The 23,646-nt window shown below is 39.0% G+C and overlaps 2 protein-coding genes across 3 annotated transcripts in view; one reads left to right on the forward strand and one right to left on the reverse strand.

The window, feature by feature from the left end:
• Positions 1–4,110, reverse strand: part of LOC126458131 (superoxide dismutase [Mn], mitochondrial) — a 45,735-nt gene extending 41,625 nt beyond the window's left edge. Inside the window, exon 1 of the mRNA XM_050094973.1 lies at positions 3,920–4,110. Within this exon, the coding sequence (XP_049950930.1) occupies positions 3,920–3,957 (38 nt within the window). The 5' untranslated portion in view covers positions 3,958–4,110. The remainder of the gene's footprint in view (positions 1–3,919) is intronic.
• Positions 4,111–4,346: 236 nt separating this feature from the next.
• Positions 4,347–23,646, forward strand: part of LOC126458132 (pre-mRNA-splicing regulator WTAP-like) — a 40,029-nt gene continuing 20,729 nt past the window's right edge. The window contains exons 1-3 of one of the 2 annotated variants that reach the window (XM_050094974.1): positions 4,347–4,536; positions 4,673–4,866; positions 19,936–20,060. In XM_050094974.1, coding sequence (XP_049950931.1) covers positions 4,683–4,866; positions 19,936–20,060 — 309 coding nt within the window. In that variant the 5' untranslated portion in view covers positions 4,347–4,536; positions 4,673–4,682. Of the gene's footprint in view, positions 4,537–4,672; positions 4,867–16,417; positions 18,581–19,935; positions 20,061–23,646 lie in introns of those variants that run through there. The other variant, XM_050094975.1, reaches the window with a different exon arrangement.

Here is a 23,646-nt window from a genome sequence, read left to right on the forward strand (position 1 = left end):
TGTAAAATCATTGTTTTGAGTACGGGTCATAACCCAGTACCTACAAAATTGCCTTAAGCTTTTCTTGCAGTTAGGCTGGAGACTACTCCAACGCCAATATGAGGTGTGTGTGCACGCCATCTGTGTAGAGAAGTTTTAGTTGCCCAGATCACAGCAACTACACGTATGGCCTTCTAGTTTCAATAAACTTTAATTGCTATCTTCAGTTCATCAACATGCATCAAACATTGTGCCACTATGTAGTGCACTCATCTAGTCATGAACATATAGGCACTAAACTCGCCGGAACAAATGCACCAGTGTAGTGTCAAGTACCAGTATAAAGACATAACTGTGGTAAACACAAAAGTCACTAACAAGATACATTTGGGACACACAAGGGGTTACTTGCTCCCTCCGTGCTAACAGCTGATTTGGACAGAGCAAGTAATACCTTCTGTACCAAATGTATTTTATTAATAACTTTTGTATCACTTGCTTAAGTGTACCAGATGTATTTTGTGTTTAACACAGTTATGTTTGTATTACTTGACGTATGACACTACACTGATGCTTCTGTTCCAACGAGTTTAGTGCCTATATGTTCATGACTAGATGACGGTGCACTATGTAGTGGCACAATGTTTGATGCCTGTTGACGAACTGAAGATGGCAAAGTTTGCTGAAACTAGTAGTCCTTACATGTAATTATGTGATCTGGGTGAGAAATCTTCTTTAACAAGAAGATTATATTTTTCTTAATAAAAGATTGCTCTCCTGGTGACGTCAGGTAACCGTATCTTAGTAGATGTGTGTTTCACTCGACTGGCAATGGATCTTGGGACTTTATTCACATTGGATATTTAACCACTCTGTATGAGGGTGGACAGCTGGTTTATATACAAATGACTGCAGAATGAATCAAAATTATATGTCTATTGTGTCCTGAAGAATTAGTATTGGATGGAAAGGGGATAAAACATCAACCTTAGTACAAAAATTAGATAGGATGCTTGTAACGTAACCCCAGAAAAAAATGTCACTATGATAAACCGCATCCAAAATCTTTTGTCCTTTGTCTTTGCTGTGGTTGGGTGCAATGTCTACTGCTGGGAGTGGCAAGACGACTTCTCAGCTCTTACTCATAAATATCTACTTCTGAAACTTTGTCTACATCATAGAAAAGTGTGATAGTATCCAAAAGATACACTACAGCCACACAGGTCAAGAGAAATATTCGATATTAGTCACAGGCATTGATCAGTGACAATGTTAATGGCTGCTGTGAAATCACATTTTGGTACACATGTTCACAGTTTGCTTATTAATTGGTGGAGTGAACTAACGTGAAAGCAAAAAACCTGATTGTGGTGACAGATTGATCTTAGCCAATATTTTTCTTTATCCAGCCACTTTACACCTATACCAGTATTTTCTTGCAGGTTTTCTCCTTAAATGAAATGCCTCTTTTGAATGGGACATTTGTGTGTTATATGCTTCATGATTGTCTCAGTATTGAATTTATTTGTCTGGGAGTTGTTGAAGACATAGGAACCATTATAGAGTGCATGCACGTACATTTACCTGAACTGCCCCCAACGAGTGTTTGCTTCAGATATACACATTTCAATGGTGTAGCAGAAGAATTAGTAATGCTTGGTTGCTGCATTGTTTTTAACACTTTAGTTCAAAATACAGTATAGGAAATATGAAGCATTCCACTTTACAGTATCTAAACCTTCCCTTCAGACACTGTGTATGGCAATTTTCTGTGCTGTATTTAAAGAGGTGGAAAGAGGGGAGGGGGAGGGAGAGAGGAAGCTCCAGCTGGCACCAAGGAGATTGGTACAGAGTGCATGATATAATCTTCAACACACTGATTCAGTGTTGACAACTGTTTTGGGCTTCATGCAGAGCACCTAGGAGTTAAATGACTACACAGAGGAGATTACCACTTCTGAGTTTCATTGACAGAGACCCATAATGACATTCCCATAAAAGAGAGGGGGAGGGGGGGAGAAAGCGAGAGCGAGAGAGAGAGAGAGAGAGAGAGAGAGAGAGAGAGAGAGAGAGATTTCACACTGGCGTGGCTGTTAGAGTATTATAGTAGTGTCTCAGATGTTGCTGAACCAAATTATTCTGCTATTAAATATCTAATCTTCCTCAGCCATATTCAGTCCAGAGTTTCACAATGTTCAAAATAATATAACTGTGAACTCCGTAAGTCACAATGGGTCCCAGTTACGTTTTTCTTCAGGAAGAAGGGTTGGAAACGGGTGGAGGCTGAACTGATACTCATCACAAAATATATTATGAACCTTTGCCTTGAATTTTACCTAACCAGTTTGTGTGTTTTAACAACACTTCTCTCCAAGTACAAAAATAAGATACTAACTGAACAAACAGTGCAACTAACAGGCTCTGCTAGCTTCTCTTGGGGAAATACGGAAGCGTCCGATCCCACCCGTCTGCTTTGACCCATGACGTCACAAATATGGCGGAAACAAAAACAAACACACACACACACACTTTCCACAAGAAGCCTAATGACACTAACGGGACAAGCGCGGGAAATGGGGTGTTTTGGGTGGGGGGCAAACTAAATATAAACAAATTTAGACGCCTTGCGTAGCTACAACGTGTAAGTGAAGACAGCTTGCATGAATATCCACCCACCTCCCCAGGGGTCGTAACCCCTGCAACCCATAGAAGATAAAGATGCTTCAGTAGCTGATTAGTGTTTTTTGTCTTTTTTAAAAAAAAATCTCACGGGATAGAACGAACAGATCAGAAAGATAAATATAATAAACTAAAACAGAAATTCGAGGAAACAGATAATTAAAATGAGTAATAAGTGTTTTTAAATTAAAAAAAAAAAAATCTCACGAGATAGAACGAACAGATCAGAAAAGTAAATAAAATAAGATAAAACAGAACTGGAGACAGCCACACTCAAACCAAACTCCGCGCCGTCATGACGTCACACACGACAACACCCTTACGTCACGGGTAAAGCCGACGCGTGGGATCGGACGCTTCTGTCGACCCTCTCTTGGGGGTATTTACTAATCATGTGCAAGAAGACAGGCAGTGTTTGCGTGTTGCCAGAAGATGGGACCATTACAATGTGATGCTTCAATTTGTTTTACACGCACTGTAGTAGAGCGATCACCTAAGATTTCTCATACCTCCCCTGAATATTTATTGCAATACAGCCCATCTAACACATAATTCCATGTAACTGTCCAAATGGCCACGTTCTCAGTTCTTGGCTGAACCTTGAGAGAAGCACAAGCTGCTCTTATCTTAAGTCAAAAATGAGAAATTCTTTGTCCCAGACTATTAAATGTTTATATTAGGTAATGCAGAAGCTTTTAGTGCAAGGAATCAAATAGTTTCCAGAGGCTCCACCGAACTATAAAACATTACGCGTCAAACTAAATACTTAAATATAGAAGGTCTTTAATCAATAGTTTTCTTGCTCAAGTTGGGACCTCGCCCTTTGCCCAACCGTGAGCTAAGAATCTCGGACTTTTACAATTTTCAGTAGTCTTAGTAGGCGTTCAGGTTTAATGAAATTCTGTCTCGCAGAGTGCCTTCCCCCTGCCTACTGACAAAATGTTTGACATGACGCACAGATTGCCATTTCTCTATTGAGTGAAATACGGTCCTACTCTGCATTGCCACCGGCACGAAAGCAAGCAACAGACGTAACGTCTCGATATATAGGCCTACGTTCTTCATGGATATTTCCCTACGACGATGGATTTAATAGCAATGCTGCAACAGACTTTAAAAAAAAGACAGGGACTCATCATTCTAAGTGTTGTGGAACTATTGATTTAATAGTGATTATATTTTCGACACATCAAACATTGGCACCCACAGAAAAAATTTGACCGCTGTATTACGCAATTCTGCAGTTTCCAGTAAGTCTTACCTTAGGAATGTTAAGGCAGACCGCCGACATGCCAACATTTTTAATATTCAAGCGAAATCGGTATCACTGGTGTACAAAAGCAAAAGCTTCCTTCGATCCCAACAATAAAAACCTACCACCTTCGATCTTACACCTTCCCCCACTCTATTCCTTTCGTCCTCCGCACTCAAACTTGAGTTCGACAGTCACTTGACCGATTACGAAAGAGTGCAACGGTAAAGATATACACTAGGGACAGCCAAGGATTTACTATCGACTACGGCAGATTTCCCAAAATATTTATGATTACGTATTATAAGTTAATATTGGCTGCGCTAATGTATTGGAAAGAACATATGAATGACTCAGCTCAAATATTGCTCAAGATTTCTTCCGTTTTTTATCTTTGCCTATGTTTTCAATATTGTTTGATCTCTGACTATCCAAATGTGTGTTTTTTACTTTGGACTGGAAAAGAGGGAAGAAAATGGATATAGTTTAATGATTGGTGTGTTTGATGGTGTGTATCGTGTATATTATAACTACGAATAAAGTTATCGAAGAGCTGACATGATGCACCAGTGATGGATAAAATCTGCAGTTTAGCAGCATAAAAGTGATTCTGCTGTGTTGAGAGTGTGGGTGTTCAAATACAGACCCTATATTTCATTATTTGCTAATGCCACGGCAAATATACCATGAACGTAATAAGGAATACTTTTCTACCCAACAAATTATTTAGTGCTCATGAACTAATTTCGCCATTTCACACAGGTTATCCATAATGGCAGACGAAGGAGGCGTTATTCTAACCTCTCCAGCGTCTGGAGTACATGGGCGCCACAGTCGAAGAATAAAATTAAGTGATCAGCAGTTGGAATCAATAACACGGGAAGAACTTGTAAGAAATTGGAGAGAACTGGACTCGTACGTCGATGTACTTGAATCTCAAGTAGCAAACCAGGAAGGTAGATGCATAGTCTGAAACTGAATTTTTTTTTTACTTGAAGTTTGTCGGGAATTAGCTTTTGTCGTGATTTGAGTGAACTGACGTTATTAATCATGTGGCAGATGACTGCCTTATTCATTCTATGTGTTACTGCAAAATATTTTGAATGTAAGAGTTGGCATTTATTGTGAAGGTAATTACTTTAAAAGAAAAGTTCGCCATCCTGTGCAGGATGTAAAGTCTCCTTCACAATTTGAGCTGTCAGTGTAAAGTTATATTTCTTTGTAACTGTATTTATTGGATTTCAGTTGGACTGCATATGACAGTGGTCATTGTAGAAATATATTGATTGTAATGGGTTCACAGTGGTGTGTTCACTTAATTAGTATTATATGATGAACTTTCATGGTCACTGATCCATTGAAGTTTAATGTGGAACTCAGAATTTTTGAAACAAAACAAGGAGCAGTTTGACAGTTGAACTGTCATCCACTGTATGTGTATTTTGAGTGACATTTTCCTACCACATTAATTTCACATATTCAGCTAAAGAAACTGTATTTTTCCTGCTTGTCTTAAAGTTGCATAGACAATTATGTTTCTGATACAGTAACAGCTGTTTAGAAACAATCAGGATGATGGCAGTATTGGTACCAAATTAGTTTTAGGCTCAGATATATGAGAACTGGGATATTTTGAAAATAATAAAATTACAGTATTAACTTTACGCGGAGGGTGCAGATTTGTACATTGTCATTCATCATGAACTAGTACATGTAAGTTATTCTACATTATTAGAAAGGTTTCCATCTATTCTGTTTTGGTGTTAAATAAACTTTCTGTTCATTGTTGAAAATGACACAGTTATTTGCCTAAGGAACATAGGCCTAGTAGTTCAAACCAGTGACATGTTCTTTTGATATTAATTGATCATGATAAATGCATAAATTCGAAGTATACCCATCACCAAGAGATGTTTTAAACTGTAATGCTAGTGGAATAATATGTTGACAGCCATCACTGTAATTAATTTCACAACTTAATTTTAAAAAGAGTGGTGATAGCAGCTCCTATAATTTGTAAATTAGGCCTACTTTACATTAGTTATTTTCCATGGATCCCATGGAGAGTGATCTCAGGGATATGGAAAAAGTCATGCAAGGAGGTGTAATTTTTTAGCTTAATCTACTATAACACACTGAACTAGTTCAGTGTGAAACTCCTTTGTTTAGGTGAATTTTGTAACTGGTTAAAATCACAATTTAAGATTTGTGTCACGGCCCCAAATTGAACTTTGGTTTCCTGAAATTTGTGAACGGTTGTTGACCATAGACTGTCCAAGCATGCCTCCTGGCATACCCCAAATTAAGTATCACTGAATGTTCCACTATGTGTCGAACACTTGTCTGTAGATGTTCCCTCATCACAAGATGAACACTACTGGAAAAGAACAAGTACAGAGGACCTTGGCTGATTTACAAAAACCTGTGTGTAACTGAGAGTAGTGGGGGTTGCACCATTTCTCTGCTGTGATTGCTCTTATATTTATTTTGCGGATTGTACCATAGGTAGCTCTTTACAGTGAACATCTTTAAAGTACTGTACCAAATTCCTGTACCATAAGAAAGGAACCTTTTAAATCTGTTGATCATCACTCTCGCATTTCGATTCTACTTAAAACTGATTGAAAACAGAAAATGTAGTTTACTGTATTCATTATTGTACAGCTTTGTGAGACATGTTATTGTAATGCAAAACATTAGTGTTCTTAATTGTAGCTGAATTTGTCGTATGGTTTCCTTTTCATTGAGGCACTATCAAAAAATCAATAATTTGAGAGAGTATGTACAGGGATGACAGAGTTACAGTTGCAAGATGCTTGTGGGCTTCATGAATTTGCCCTAAGGTAAAAGCCGCAGTTTCAGATCAAAGGCAGATCTCTTCTTTGTAGAGCGAGATGCATTGCATTGTACCCTAGGGTAGATATGTAATTGTGTGTACAGACCTTCTAAAATCTTTCAGTTCCAATTCACTTACTTTCAAGATCTTGGGTCTGACTCCATTTAATATTGGTTGATGTAGCTGCTAATAGTAAACAATATGTTTATTGGATCAACTGAAGCTACTGATACCAGATGTCATCCTTATCCCATGACACTGTTGTTGTGGGCATGTGATGTCATATGTGTGCAGACAGAAGGAGAACAGAAAACTGACAACATTGTTTTGAGTCTATTGTTTTTTTAGAATGTAAGTTGTAAGAGACTCATCTACAGCATAGCCTGAAGTATAGGTTACATTCAAAGATGACAAATAGGTTGTGAGTTTGTGGACAGGATCTTAGTTGCAGTGATATGATTATCTGCAGTGTTACCCAAGGTCGTAAGTTCGATTGAAAGGTGACAGTTTGGGTGAGAATTTGCGAAGCATTGTCAGAGGCTTCAAATAATCCTGTTTGTACATAGGGCCTATGTGAATTGTGTCATCTTGATCCACAAATGGTAAGACTTTTTAGCTGAGGAGAAATGTCTCTAAGCCTGGGGCAGTGATTGCAAACACAGTTGGAGATGAAGAGAAATATTTGGTACAAGTTGACTCTGACCAGTGAAGTAATTTTAATAGCTTCTGTGACTTTACATTTTGGTGCATGTACTCGCAGTTTTATTGTTTGTTGGCAAAGCCAATGAGTGTGAAGAAGGCAAAAAGAGCCTGGTTGTATTGACAGATTGATATGTAGCCCAAGGTCTAGGTTAGGTTGGAAGGTGACAGTTTGGTTGTGATTTGGAAAAACCATCAGTTCCAGAAAGCATTTGACCCAGTGCTCCATTACAGGCTGTTAACAAAGGTACGAGCATATGGAATGAGTTTGCAGATCTGTGACTGGCTTCTTAAGTTAGTGAACCCAGTATGTTGTCCTTGAGGCCAGTGTTCATCAGAGACAAGGGTATCTTCAGGAGTGCCCCAGTGCCTCAATATACATAAATGATTTGCAAGCAGAGTGGGCAGCAATCTGCAGTTGTTTGCTGCTGATGCTGTGGTGTACGATAAGGTTTTGAAGTTGAGTGACTGTAGGAACATACAAGACAACATTTCTAGTTGGTGTGATGAATGGGAACTAGCCCTAAATGTGGAAAAAATCTACGTTAAAGCAGATGAGTAGGAAGGATAAACCTATAATGTTCAGATACAGTATTACTAGTATCATGCTGGACACAGACAAGTCGTTAAAGTATCTGATTGTAAAGTTTCAAAGTGATGTGAAATGTAACGAGCGTATGAGAACAGTGGTAGGGAAGGCGAATGGTTGATTTCAGGTTATTGGGAGAATTTTAGGCCAGAGTGGGTCAACCATAGAGGAGACTGCATATAAGATACCGGTATGACCTATTCTTGAGTACTGCTTGAGTGTTTGGGATCTGTACCAGGTCCAATTGAAAGAAGACATCAAAGCAATTCAGAGCGGGCTGCTAGATTTGTTATTGGTAGCTTCAAACAACACGTAAGTGTTATGGATATGCTTCAGAAACCCAAATGGGGATCTATGAAGAGAAGGCGACATTCTTTTCGAAAAACACTCCTGAAAAAAATAAGAAAACCAGCATTTGAAGCTGACTGCCAAATGATTCTACTGCTGCCAACATACAATGCACATAAGGACCACGAAGGTGATACAAGAAATTGGGCTCATATAGAGGCATGTAGACATCATTTTTCCCTCGCTCTATTTGCGAGTGGAACAGGAAAGGAAATGACTAGAAATCGTATAGGGTACCCTCCACCACACGCTGTGTGGTTGCTTTCAGAGTGTCGATAGATGTCAACGTAGATTTAACCTTGCTTCATTTTTAAGTAGAATTGGGTTAGATTTCCTGCCTGTCTGCTAGGATAATTTATGCTTAAGAGCCAAAGAAACTGACACACCTGCCTAATATCGTGTCTGGCCTCTGCGAGCACACAGAAGTGTCACAACACAACGTAGCATGGACTTGACTAATGTCTGAAGTAGTGCTGGGGAGAATTGACACCATGAATCCTGTAGGGCTGTTCATAAATCCATAAGAATACGAAGGAGCGGAGATCTCTTCTGAACAGCATGTTGCCAGGCATCCCAGTTATGATCAGTAATGTTCATGTCTGGGGAGTTTGGTGGCCAGCAGAAGTGTTTAAACTCACTAGTGTGTTCATGGAGCCACACTTAGCAATTCTTGAAGTGTGGAATGTTGCATTGTCCTGCTGGATTTGCCCAAGTCCGTCGTAATGCACAAAGGACATGAATGAATGCATGCAAGTGACCAGACAGGGTGCTTATGTGCATGTCACCTGTCAAAGGTCATATCTAAACATACCAGGAGTCCCATATCACTCCAACTGCATACAACCCCACCATTACAGAGCCTCCATCAGTTTGAACAGTGCCCTGCGGATATGCAGGGTCCATAGATTCATGAGGTGGTTTCCATATCCGTACACATCTATCCATTCGATACAATTTGAAATGAGATTCGTCTGACCAAGGCAACATGTTTCCAGTCATCAGTAGTCCAGTGTCGGTGTTGACGGGCCCAGGCAAGAGATAAAGCTTTGTGTTGTGCAGTCATCAAGGGTACTTGAGTGGGCCTTTGACTCCAAAAGCCCATATGAATGATGTGTCGTTGAATGGTTGGTGGCCCAGGATTGAAATCTGTAGCAATTTGGGGAAGGGTTGCACTTCTGTCAAGTTGAACAATTCTCTTCAGTTTTCGTTGGTCCCATTCTTGCAGGATCTTTTTCCGGCCGCAGTGATGTTGGAGATATGATGTTTTACTGGATTCCTGATATTCACAGTACAAGCGTGAAATGGTCGTATGGGAAGATGCCCGCTTCATCGCTATCTCAGTAAGTTGCTGTATCCCATTGCTCGTGTGGCAACTACAACACCATGTTGAAACTCACTTAAATCTTGGTAACCTGGCATTGTAGTAGCAGTAACCAATCTAACTACTGCGCCTGACACTTGCTGTCTTATATAGGTGTTGCCAGTTGCAGCATCATATTCTGCCATTTTACATATCTTTGTATTTGAATACGCATGTCTATACCAGTTTCTTTGGCATTTCAGTGTTGATATTCAGCTTGTCGAACCAACTTCAGGTCAATGTGAAGATGCTTCCTACAGCTGTTTTGATTGATTTCTCCTTAGACCAGAACAAACATTTCAACTACTTGACTTTTTCCTTCATGGTGGGGAATTAGTGTCTAAGGCAGTGCAACTGATTTGTCCTGCTTTTCACATTGTCATAGAGGTGTACATGTAAGAAGACAACTATGTGATGTGTTCTGTACAGAGAGAGAGAGAGAGAGAGAGAGAATACTCTGCAGGATCACTAATCTTTCTCACATATCACAAGGTACAGCTGTTGCCTACCCTGATAACTGGCAGTGCTGCTGTGTGCAATACATTGTGCCACTATTTCTTCTTGTGACTACTCCTAGTAGAATTTATATGTTCCAGAAGCTGTCACTGTCACCTCTTTATCTAATACTTGCCATGTTTGCCTTATGCCATCATAATGAACATACTTAGCCCCTCACCACACCTACCCTACTACGAGAAACAACAATAATGCCCCCCCTCCCCCCCCCCCCCCCCCCACACACACACACTGAAGTGCATGCTGTAGCCAAACACTACAGAATGACGCCATTGGGTGGAGCATCAGCTGATGGCAGATAATGTTGTTGTTGGTGAGAAAGCTGAAATGCCAGGAAATTGCACTTAGGTAATGAAAGACCTGCGGAAGATCAAAGCTTGGCAGAGGGACAGAAAGTTGGCTCTCAACACGAATACACTGATCAGGCAGAACATTATGACCACCTACCAAATAGCCGGTATGTCCACCTTTGGCATTTACAACAGTGGTAACACATCATGGTGTGGAAGCAATGAGACCTTGGTAGGTCACTGGAGGGATTTGGCACCATGCTTGCACACACAAGTTGCCTAATTCTCATAAATTCTGCAGAGGGGGGGGGGGCAATGAGCTCAGACGCCACATTTAATCACACCCCAGATGTGTTCAATCGCCTTCAGATCTGGCAATTTGGGGGGCCAGCACATCAATTGGAACTCACCACTGTTTTTCTCCAACCATTTCATCACACTCTTGGCCTTGTAACATTGTGCATTATGTTGTTGAAAAATGCCACTGCTTTCAGGAAACACTATTGTCGTGAAGGGTTGTACGTGGTCTGCAACCAGTGTGCAATACTCTTCAGCTTTCATGTTACCCTACACAGACTCCACTGGACCCACACGTGATGTTCTCCGGAGCATAATGGAACTGGCACTGGCTTGTCTTCATCCCTCAGTACAGGTGTCGAGGAGCTGTTCCTCTGGAAGACAATGGATTCGAGCCCTCCCATTAGCATGATGAAGAAGGTATCGGGATTAATCAGGTCATGCAGCGCTTTGCCACGGTGCCAACATCCAGTGGCGATGATCATGTGCCTATTTCAGCATAGTTGTCAATATGTGTTAACTTTGGCACAAGCGTGGGTCATCAGCTATGGAGTCCCATCATTAGGAGTGTTCGGTGCACTGTGTGTTCAGACACACTTGTACTCTGCCCAACATTATAGTCTGATGTTAGTTCCACCACAGTTCACTGCCTGTCCTGTTTTACCATTCTGCCCAGCCTGATGTGCGACAGCTGTCATGAGGGGCGGCTGCCCGATACCATGATGTCTGGACGTGCTTTTGCCTCAGTTTTGTCACGTGTTAAAGACATTAACCACAGCACTCCTCGAACATCCAACAAATCCTGCAGTTCCTGAAATGCTTGTGCCAGGCCATCACAATCTGCCCTCAGTCAAACTCAGTCAGATCGCACATCTTCCCCATTCTACACACAGAAGCACGCTCACTGATACTACATGCACCATGTGTGTGTCTGACTAACAGTGGTTCATCATCAGGTGATGCTGCTATCACCTGCATGGGTTTATATCGATAGTAGGTCAGTGGTCATAATGTTGTGGCTGATCAGTGTAATTATTATGTATTGCACATAAATACACAGAAATGTGGATTATCATTTTATTACATTATTGGTGAGAAATCACTGGAAACAGTAGCAATAGTAACATATCTGAGAGTAACTGCCCTGAGTGATCCAAAGTGGAATGACCACATGAAACCAGTTGTAGGAAAAGCCATTGCCTGGCTGAGGTTTGTTTAAAGAATCTTAATGTAATGTTATTAACCTTTGACAGGTGTGGTTTATAATAACCTTGTTTGACTTATTTCTCTGTTTTGCTTATCAATTTTGGACCCTTACTGGGCAGCATTAGTAGCAAAGATCCGAAGAAGAGTGACACATTTTGTCGCTGATTTGTGTAGTAAGCTTGATAACATCATGGAGGGTATTCTCTAAACTCTAGTGGCAGGCAGTGCTCGAGATAATTTTTTTTTCTCACAGACAGATTTACTGTTAAAATTCCCAGAAGCCAGTCAACATATTACATCTTCCCACAGCTCGCCAAGTATTCATGATGTAAGAATCAGAGAAATTAGAAATTGAACAAAAACTTATCACCAGTCATTCTTCTTGATTCATGATTGATAGTGGTGCCAGAAGAATCTTTTGCACACGCAGGAAGGTAGCTTGTAGAGTGTAGGTGGTGGTGGTGGTGGTGGTGATTCAGTGTGGTTAAACAACCCGGTGCAAGCCTTTCAGTTGGGTGCCACTTTGGTAATTTGTATGCTTCCTACTCTACTCCACACTCATACTGGGATAAGGGACTGACAGTTCAGAACAGTGTCATGTTCTTGGTAAATCTTCACGTCGTTGAAAGGTGAGGACTAGGTTGAAGGCAGATTGGAATATTTCATGGTCCAAGCGGTGTTTGGTCTCACTATCTTTTGCTTCCAAAGTGTAGATGTAGATGATTTACATAGGATTTGAGCTCCTAATGAGTACACCATATGGAGTTGTATTGCATAACCTATCACCACCAATAAGGATTTGTTAGCATGACAGTGTTATGGATGAGTGTGCACTAATATCTGCAGTAATAATCTGAGAAAGGTATTTAAAAAAAAAATTGTATGGATTCTTTGTTTACCTCCCTATCCTTGTGTAGCTTGCTTACAGGAAATAATTTTTCAAATGGTGTATGTTCATTATATTTTTGTAAAGTATCCTGATACACTCTGCAAATATCCTCATTCTCAGCTAACAAATCATAAATCCCATTTCATTAAATTCTTACTAAGGCCACATGTTTTTATACCCCTCCCACCCCACCCCCATCCCCCTGTGGTATAGCATTGCACAAAGATTTTTACTTTGGAACAGGCAGCACAAAGAGTAAGAATAGTAGTAAATGGAAACAACATATTTGTTTATAAACTTCTGGATCACGTATAATAAACAAATCATCTTGTTAAATTTATTGTATGTTACATTGATGAATGGTGTCGGTTGCACCTAAGGGTACCCTATGTCTTTTACTATTGGGGTGTAATAATGTATCGTGCAATGTCACACAAGCACAAACAGAAAGAAAACAGAACTCTGACAACAATTTTGCATCTACATTATTTTTGGAATGTGGGTTGTTGTAATGGATTGACCTGTATTATAGTTCAATGTGTGCATTGGATTAAAAGATTTTTAAGATTTTCTCCTGTTGAAGTTTAAGCTCATTTTGTTTTGAGTTGGCGAAGCCAGTGTATGCTGATACGAAATCTTTGTTGTGGTGACATACTGTTCCATAGCATAGCCCAGGGTATATGTTAGGTTGAATGGTGACTTGACTGAGTGTTGACAAAGCAGTATTTTGAAGGCTTCTGTTGATGCAGAGGCTTTGCTGGCTACATGGTGTCAGAAACTTGATGTCAGTTCCATTTTTAACTTTAATTATTTATAGTTATTACTTCTTACTGTTTGGGTTTGTGGAATGTTGTTGTTGTGGTCTTCAGTCCTGAGACTGGTTTGATGCAGCTCTACCTGCTACTCTATTGTGGAATGTAACCATGGTATAATTTTTAGAGTTTTGGGTAATTAATTGTATTAATAGAACAAATATTCGATTTTAGGTGAAGCCTTTGGGATTGATGTAGTGTCATGTTCGCTGGTCTATCACAAGTAAACTTTTTTGTTGCCATACCAAAAGAACGTCATTAAAGACACATTTTTGTGTGTCTGCAGACCATCCATGATCTAATTAGCAGTGAGTCTGTAACTGATCCCTCATGAGCTTCTTTGCCCTCAGTTTCTGAATGCTTATGCATATTGACAAAATTGTATGTGCTTGGATGATTAAAATACCTTTGAAGGTTCCATATCATATGTTGTAGGCAAGCTTTTATACAGCTTTCATCACACACATAGCTCCTTATATATATGGCACCAGAACTAAACACTAATTTATTTTTATTCCACTGCAAATGGTTATCTACATAACAGCAATATATGTCCAGGGAAACTCCCCCAAGTTTTTGATATAGCAAAACTGAAAAACTGATTGTTCGTGTTGTAAGGTTGTGCTGTGGTGTTGCTGTGAAGTTATCTGCTGCACAACAGGTTCTGTATTATTTTTCTGTCTTTGTGGTTGACCAAATATCAGACTCAGAGGATACATTTTTTTAGCTTGATTAGGTGTAGTAAGTAGGTACACAGACTAAGTGCGGCTACTCATGGAGGTCCAGTGTGGGCTGCAATTATCATATGGCAGTGAAACTTGGTATAAATCGTTAATGGGAAACAGATTTATGCTGGAAAAAAGTTAGTTCCAATTTTGGCCACTAGATGCAAGTCAGGCATTGTGAATGCAAGAAAGATGTATAGAAATATTTTCATATGTAATGGTTTAGGAATGGGATATGGGCAGAAAAGGTCAAACGAGTAGAAAGGCATAATGTTAATTTTTGTCATTAAGCACCACCTATACAGTTTGTTCAATATGACCACCAGTGGTGTTGACGAGATGCTGTACAGTGCCAAATTTGCACCTGGTGGCCAAATTGTTACTAATTTTTTTTTTACAGCATAAATCGATTCCACATTAACGCATTAGCATATCTACAAAGTTTCACTGCCTTATGATAATTACAGTCCACACTGGACCTTCATGAGTAGCTGCTCTTTAACTATAACCACCCAGTTCTTGTGTACAGACAGCAATTACCAAACTTTGATCACCTTCAGTCCTGCTTTAGAATGAGGTATGGTGTTGAGCAATGTGAACTGTTAATGTTTGGATGGCAGGAGGCTGGTTCAGTTGTTCATCTATCACTTTGTTTCTATTAGTAGACTATCTTTGTGTATGACAGATGTCCAAAGAAGCATATACAGTGCATTACATGCTGTTGATAATATTTTTGTGATGATGGCTGTTTGCTTCTATGAGCCCCAGTTTTATGGCTTTCTATGGGGGCTTACATTTGCACTATGAACATCTGTGGTCAGTTTTTGGGAATAAGTGTGGTTCATACATTTTGCAACATGATTTGATGCAAGTAAATTGTGCACAGTTGAACAAATGGGTATGGAATTCTGGAAGCAGTTCGTAAGTTGGGTGTATCCATTCTGTTGTGAATTGCAGCAATGTAACAGTCTGAGGGTGGTCAAATTAATGTTGATAATGTATGTAAATGCATTTCTTGTCTTCAGATTACCATTTAAATGCTCATGAATATCATAAATCATAAAATCTCAAAGCATAAACAAACCTTATCATAAAATTATATTTTACAGAAGCAATTCTAATACCAGTCTTATCAGCTGTTTTCCAACTATCCCGTACCACTCACTTACCAGACAATTTTTCCTTGATATAATTCACAATTTTCAAAATTCTGGGTTTAGCAATACAGTTCTAGCACAAAGTATTTTGATGTTTTCTAGTCATTTCTGTTGAATGGGGTGGCACAGTGGTTAGCACACTGGACTCGATTCGGGAGGATAACTATTCAAACCTGCGTCTGGCCATCCTGATTTAGGTTTTATGCGATTTCCCTAAATCACTTCAGGCAACTGCCAGGTGGCTGCTTTGATAGAGAGCATTGCCTACTTCCTTCCCCAGCCTTTCCTAATCCGAGCTTTTGTTCGATCTCCAATGACCTCATTGTTGACAGGGCATTAAACACTAATCTCCTCCTCCTCCTAGTCATTTCTGTAAGGCAGTTGTTGACATCAGTTAAATTGCTCGGTGTCTAAGGCAGATAAATGAGTCGAGATAATGTGTGTGTAAAGTGAAGCCTGCAACTGGCTTAGGTGTGTCAGTATATCCACATAAATCATTACAGGAAGACCACAGATATTTTCTGGACCTCTCCTTCTCAACATCTCCAGCTTCTCTCAAAACAAAATATTGAAGCAAGCACATATTACCAGCATAATCATTTAGTTCACTTGTAGACCAGTAACCCTACATATTTAAAAAGTTCCTCAGTTTCATCTTCCTTTGTCATCACTTGTACCAAATTGATTGAAAAAGGTATTATGTCTACTTAGAGCTTACTTACTATGCATTATGAAGATTGTCTGCCTATTATAGTTAATAACATTATTATTTTTTATTTTGGTGATAGTGCAATGCTACATTCTGTTTGGTGATATAATGTGTTAAAAGATTGTAGACTTCAAACCAGCCTTTGACAATGACACAGGTTCCTCTTTCAACGTTCTGACATATATAGTTAAAACTTTATTTAAGACATGTGCTTCCTCTGGGGAAGCAATGCTGTTAGTGCACCATGTTATTTTTCAAGAACATAGATTACTTTGTAATTAAATTTTTAAAGTCTCCTAAAGAGTGTAGTCAACAGGAGGTGTACTTGTTCACACCCCAATTGAAAGTTTGAACCTGGCATTTCCCCTCTTATGCTGTTTTGTAGTGGTCCAGGTTCTAATTGTGTTCATTGGTATATTTGAAAGAAAGCAAGACAGCTTCACTTGCACTAATGTTTAATAATGCACATAATTGAAACTGCAGCATCCTTTTTCTTCTTTAATAGTATTGAAATTGGTACTTGTTAAAGTTGAATGAAATTATAAATAATGGATTTGTGAAATTTTGGAACTAGAAGAGAAAGTCACAAGTGACTAAAAATTTGTGTGTGGGTACCAGGTGGTCACGAAACAATGCAACTCCTCTGAGACTTTGACAATTGTAACTCAACTGCTTGCAGCACATTGTCAGTATATTTACAATAGTTTTCAGTTTTCATGTTCAGCGTTTGTGGAAATTTTTATTTTGTAACCTGTGTTCCTAACCAGGGATCATACTCATTTGGGGAAAGTGCTCCTTTAATTCAGTCTTCCTATTGTCACCAATGCATGACTTGAAAACAAGGAAAAATGGCACTCGAGGAGTTTACAAAGGCCAAATCACAGTATCCTTGTTGTACCTCATCTTCGAGTATGAGATTTCTTTTGCATACCTATTCTTAATAGGAAATTACAATTGTAAAAAAGTATTTGCATATTTCTCAAATTCCTAGAATCATGTTTTTTCCATTTCAATATTTCTTCTGAACAAACTGTGTGCAGTGTATGAAAAGGAACCACTGAGATTCTGACACTGCTATCCTCAGGTGATCTGATAAACAAAATGTTTCTGAGTACATCCATCAGAAATAGAGTTTTGTGTTGATCTATATATGAATAGAGGAAAAGTTACTTATTTTTAGGATGCCTGGATTTTGTACACATTTTCTCCCTGGAAGTAGCAACTTTTGCTCTCCTGAGAACCCGTGCTTTTTTTTAAAATTATGGTTAATCAGTCGGTTGATTGCAGCACTTTGCAAACAATACATTGTACTCTTGATAGCTAAATAAGTATTCCCTGCCAGCCGGTGGGGCCAAGTGGTTCTAGGTGCTACAGTTTGGAACCGCGCGACCACTACGGTCACAGGTTCGACTCCTGCCTCGGGCAATGTGTGTGATGTCCTTAGGTTAGTTAGGTTTAAGTAGTTCTAAGTTCTAGGGGACTGATGACCTCAGATGTTGAGTCCCATAGTGCTCAGAGCCATTTGAGCCAAGTATTCCCCTTACTTTCCACCTTTTGTTAAATGTATGATCGTTATAATCAAGATATATAGAGTGACAATTGCATTTTGTGCTGAAGAGAACATGGAAATGGATTTCAGTGTATTATTTGCAAAATTATTCACAATCCTTCCATTTTTGACATGTTCATTGCATGTCAAAGAACATTTAATACAATAAGTAGTGAAGAAAGGAAAAGGCTGAAGCATATTTACTCATTTAATATATCTGAAAATTTGTTTAATATGTATATACTTTTAAATTTTACATTACATTGATCTATTGTGTTTTGCAAAACTTTTATATGTATGAAATACAAGAAATGGAAGAACACATTGTCTCTCGCTGTTATGCTGCATTGGTTTGTGTTGTGACAAAAGTGTGGTGCTTGTTTGTTCTACTGTTGGGGGTAAAATGCAGAGGTGAAAGTGCATTGAATATGGTTTTCAAGTGGCATTTAAGTGATACCTACATAGATGGTGTACAGTGCAAGATATGGGTGCATGTGCAAAGCTGAAACATCATGAAGGCTTCGAGATTGCTGTGCCTGCTTAGAAAATTTCATCCTCTGTGAGCTGGAAGCCATCATACTTCAGTCTTATAGTACATTTATGTGTATTGGTGCACACATGGTGCATGCAGTTCCACGAAGGCAGTTGTGTGGCTGGGAAGTGAAACATTACCATACACATAAATGAAGTAAGTTGCAATTCTAATGTAAGGATTGGCTATTCAAGTAGTGCAATAGGTTATTGAGCATTTCAGTGGAGCTGCAGAACATTTTGAGTGTCATAGGAGAAACCTTTTTTTGGTAAAGGCTATAAAAACTATTTTTATTGTAATTTCGACATATTTATCCCAAGTTCATGTAGGGCAGGAAACAGCGTTGACTATCTGATTAAAAATGTTCGTGTTGTATTAGTTCCTTTATCTGTGCTTGGTGATATAAAGCAAAAAAAGTTTTAAAGTTTATGCCTAGCTTTCCTGCCATTATGTTAGTGGTTCTATATGTCATTCCTAAATTATTTATTTGCAAAAGAACCTAGCTCTAAATTAAAAAATATGAATAATATATCTTAATTGTTACTATGACACTATATATGTAAGTCAAATCCTTTAAGGAAAAAATTAGAACAGTTTCTTAAATGTCATTGTAAGTTTTTATTTGTAAATTTATCAATATCTTCATGTCTTCATTCTATTTATTCTCATGCAGACTGGTGTTAGGAGCCAGTGTCTTGAGGAGTTTTGTGACCTGTACTTCACACGTATGCACTTCGTCCTTCTGATTGGAATACCTTGTAAACATATTGTGTTCAGCTAGAAGCTACTTTTGTAATCCTTTACTTCAGCTAATTTTGTGGTTTCATATTTTGTATCCAGCAGAATCATACAGTTAAGTCAGAAATGTTCTGTTAATGTCTGTTTCAGATAAATTATAAGTTGAAATTACCTTCCAGATTTTAAAGATGCCTTAGAGTCGATTTTTAAACTGGCAGTGCATTTAGCAGTGAGACATAACCACATGAACTATTATTCCCTAGTATTTGAGAAAGTCTGGTTCTCTTGTTAATTATAGGAACAATAGTTGAAAAATATGGGTTCCTCATTTAGGTAATATGATGTGTAGGATGTAGGAAGGTATTACAAAGTAGGAAACAAGTGCTAAATCCATGAATAAATGACAAGGAATGTAGGAACCATGAAATGGATTTCATCTTTAAACGCATTCAAGTTATGAATATGTATTTAATGCTTATTTATGACTGTACTGAATGTGCCTTTACATTGCAAAGAGTAATCGCATTGTTATTTTCTGTTCACTACAAAGTGTATTTAACAATATAAAAAGGAAAGATATAGCAGTAAAAGCACAAAGACAGAAAAACATTCATTGGATAATGCTCAGTAAAGTTGGTGTCAGAATCTGTTTTGTGGTTGGAGAGGAAGAGAGAAAATAAGAAGATGTTCAGTTATTGTAAGACAAGCTATAATGTAATGTAATGTGATGTATTTCTCATGACTGAAAAAAAATTTCCAATTTTTGGTTTCAGCTGAATTGAATAATCTGCGAGAATCGGAGGATCGTATAAGACAGCAACATATTGAATCCTCGCACAGGGAGAAAGTTTTGGTGCGGCGACTTGCCACCAAGGAACAGGAAATGCAGGAATATGCTGTAAGTTATTTGAAAATAACAGGTTGTACTATACTGATGGTTTCTTCCAAATTATGTGTTAAATACAACTGGCAGCTACTGGTAAATTATATTCTGTACATTGTTCTAGTACTATATTTTGCAACTTTGTTAACTGCCGAGTCACCCTATTTAAGAAGTATGTATCTTCATAATTTATGTAGAGGAAGTATGGTACATCAAAGTCATAAGTATCTTTCAGTGACAACTGGCTGCAATCCCAGTTGTGGACCAATCAAGGTGATGCAGTGGATAATAGACTGGACTCGCATTCACGAGAATGGTGGTTCAAACCCACGTCCAGCCATCCTGATTTAGGTTTTCCCTGGTTTCACTAAATTGCTTCAGGCAAATGCCAGGATGGTGCCTTTGAAAAGGACATGGCTGACTTCCTTCCCTGTCTGTTAGTGACATATGAAATTTCAGATGATTCTACCACAGAACTACACCCACTACTGTTAGTTCCCTGTTTGAGGTTAGTTTCAACTTGGCATAGTCTACTGTCATACTTATCCAACCTACTTTCCATGTCTTCTACTTGGTTAATTAGCAGAAGAACATTTTTATCAGGCTCATCCATTTGTTCAGGCACAGTTGTTACTTCATTCATACATTTGTCAGATACAGAACTGATTTTACTGGCTAACACTTTGTGATCAGTTTCACATACAGGTTCTACAGCCACTATTTTAACCTGTACTTTTTGTATACCTTCTTTAATTTCATCTACTCTTTGTTTGTTTCCAACAGCAACTGTTTTCAGAGCCTCTGTTAATTTACCTTTTACAGTGCTGACAGATCTTTTGCAATTATTCTCAACTCGAGAAATTTTGTAATCTACTTCATTTTCTAATGATTTCAATTCATTTTCCCTCATTTCTTTTAAAACAGCAGTCTGCTTTTCAAGTTTTTCTTTAAACCCACTATTAAGTTGACTAATTTTTTCATTAAAAGCATTGTCAAGTTTACTAATTTTTTCAGTAAAACCACTGTCAAGTTTTTCAAGTTTACTATTAATTTTTTCAGCCAAATTAGTTTTTCCTTGTATAGAGCCCATTAAAGCTGCAAACATTTCCTGCATACTTCCAAGTTCCACTTTTGGCATCATTGTTTCTTGTTTATCTTGTTCCACCGGAACTATACCAAATTTGGTATCCACATTTGATTCAGTAACATTACCAACACTATCATCACACACACTATCAATCATCACACAACTGATCATTACTGAGTTCATGCTTAATGTCACTTTTGGGATTAGTATTATCCCCACTAATTACATTAACAGACATACTTGAAGCAGACTCAATTCCCCTGTCTGTAAATAACATAGAAATATCATCAAAAACATCCCCTCTTATTTTAACATCTACTCCTTCTCTCTGTTCAGGCGTGCTGGTGTGTGAAGCACTCACACTGAAAGAACGTGTCTTTCAGCACACAGATGTAACAAAGTTGACTTATCTTTTGTCGAATACTGCAGCCTCGGTGTGTTGAAACTGTGAGTACGATCCCCTGTGGCTGCCTTAACAGTTTCTGGGCCCCCGCTCGCGTGTAGGCTGGCCGCGCTGCCCCGTTGTACTGCTCACCACCACTGCTAAGATGCCACCTGCTGCTTTGCTGTGTTCCCGTCGCTACTGCAGCCATTGCGGATCATCTTCTTTCTTGCAGTTCCAGCAACTCAAAACGGGTTCCGTTCAAGCTTCTGCTAGTACCGGTTCACTAAATTCTTTTCTCTAATATTCACTGTGCAGTCCATCAAAATCTTTCTCTCAACTGCGGATTCAAAATACTACGGCTTTAGTGTTTCCCAGCCGATGCAACACATGCGGCAGTGTGGTTCCATCTGTCCCTTTATGATGAACCTGCACCTACCTGTGAACATTGCCTCAGCAGATCATCGGTAGGGAAGCCGAGTGAAACCTACTGTACTTCGACGTGAACCAGGCTGCAATTAGTCACTAATCCGTGTTTCGGTAGAAAGTTTTCACATGAAATGAAAGGTTGGAAATTTTGTCCTTAATTAATATATTCTGAAACTTAGGTGAACAAGTATCACTGCCAAGCCTGTACTAGTCTTAACACAGTCACTCACAATCCCTTTCACTCATGTTAGCAAATTTATGGTGTTGCATTTGCCGAAAACGTAATAGCTACAAAATATGGATTGTTTTTGATTGAGAATGCTCGACAAATATTAAAGTCTGTCGGTACCTAATGCAGTCACAGTTTTTAGCCACGACCTGATCAATACGCCACACGGAATTTATGTTTTTCTCGTCACAAAATTCACTTAAAAATTCCGAAATTTCTACAACCCATCGGAATAATTATGCTGTCACTTTACAACACTTTTGATTTATGAAACACTGCTAGATCCGGCAACTTATCATTTCCATCGGAACTACTACTACACACGTCCGAACTGTTTCATGGCTAGGCTCCGACTCCTCTCTAGAATACACTAAGTCTTCTCTACCAGCAGAGAAAGGAGCAGGAAGAATATTGCTTTATTTTATTCAACAGCCAATAGCAAAACAACATTCTCGCGTGTCAGTCTGTGCTTTTCATCAGTAACCAATCACAAAATAGTAAACCTAACGACTGCACTTTTTACCAATGTAATTATCTAATATGCTGAAGTTTTGTTTATGCATAAAGTTATTTACTATTGTTATTTATACCTGAATTAACTTTCCCTTTACCATAAACTTACTATACAAATCTATTCTACAAAAATCCCCGTTGTCCACATCCATACTTCTTCGAAATGTTCCCACACTAAATCCCACTACATAACTCGTTAAACAACTATCTTCATACTAACCTTAAACCACACTCAAGCATAATTCATACTGCTAAAACACATTTATAACAGTTTACATACACAAAAAGACATAATAACACTTTATGAAAATACTAGAACAGTTTATGAAAAACATTCTATTACTTTAGTGCACTCTAGTGGGCATAATTGAAACCAAATCACAGTCCCCTATCCAATACTGTCCTATCTCGACTGATACATAAACTACGTGTGCGTCCAGTCTCGCGTCACCATCTGTCACTATCCAGCTCTGAGACACATCTCCCACTTAACGGCCTCCAAGGCAGGATCGGTATACGGCGCTACGCCTTAAGCAATCCCCTAAAGTGAGAGGGCAAGCAGACAAAGAAGTCTGCTAAGAAAAAGGACCCTTCAGTGGCCCCAACACTACCACTCCCTACCAGTTCTGCACCTGAGGATAAGGTGGAGATCTTAGCATCCCCTGAGGACCTGAAGCTCACTGATGCCTCGTCCACAATAGGAATGGATACAAATACTCAGTCGGTGGCAGCAGGTGACCCTGAGGCATAACCTGCTGCCTTGCGTGCTTCATGCCTTTCCAGCCTCATGATAATGTCATCCTCTAGTTAAATTGCTGCGGTTTTTTCCACCACCTGGCTGAGCCACGGCAACTGTTAAACTTTACACCTGCTTTCTGCATTGCCCTCCGGCAAACCTGATTCCTGACAATGCGGACCCCTGCCCTCCACAGCTGTAGGGGATATTACGAGAACCATAGCG

This window comes from Schistocerca serialis, chromosome 2 (genome assembly GCF_023864345.2).
Source record: "Schistocerca serialis cubense isolate TAMUIC-IGC-003099 chromosome 2, iqSchSeri2.2, whole genome shotgun sequence".
NCBI lineage: Eukaryota > Metazoa > Arthropoda > Insecta > Orthoptera > Acrididae > Schistocerca > Schistocerca serialis.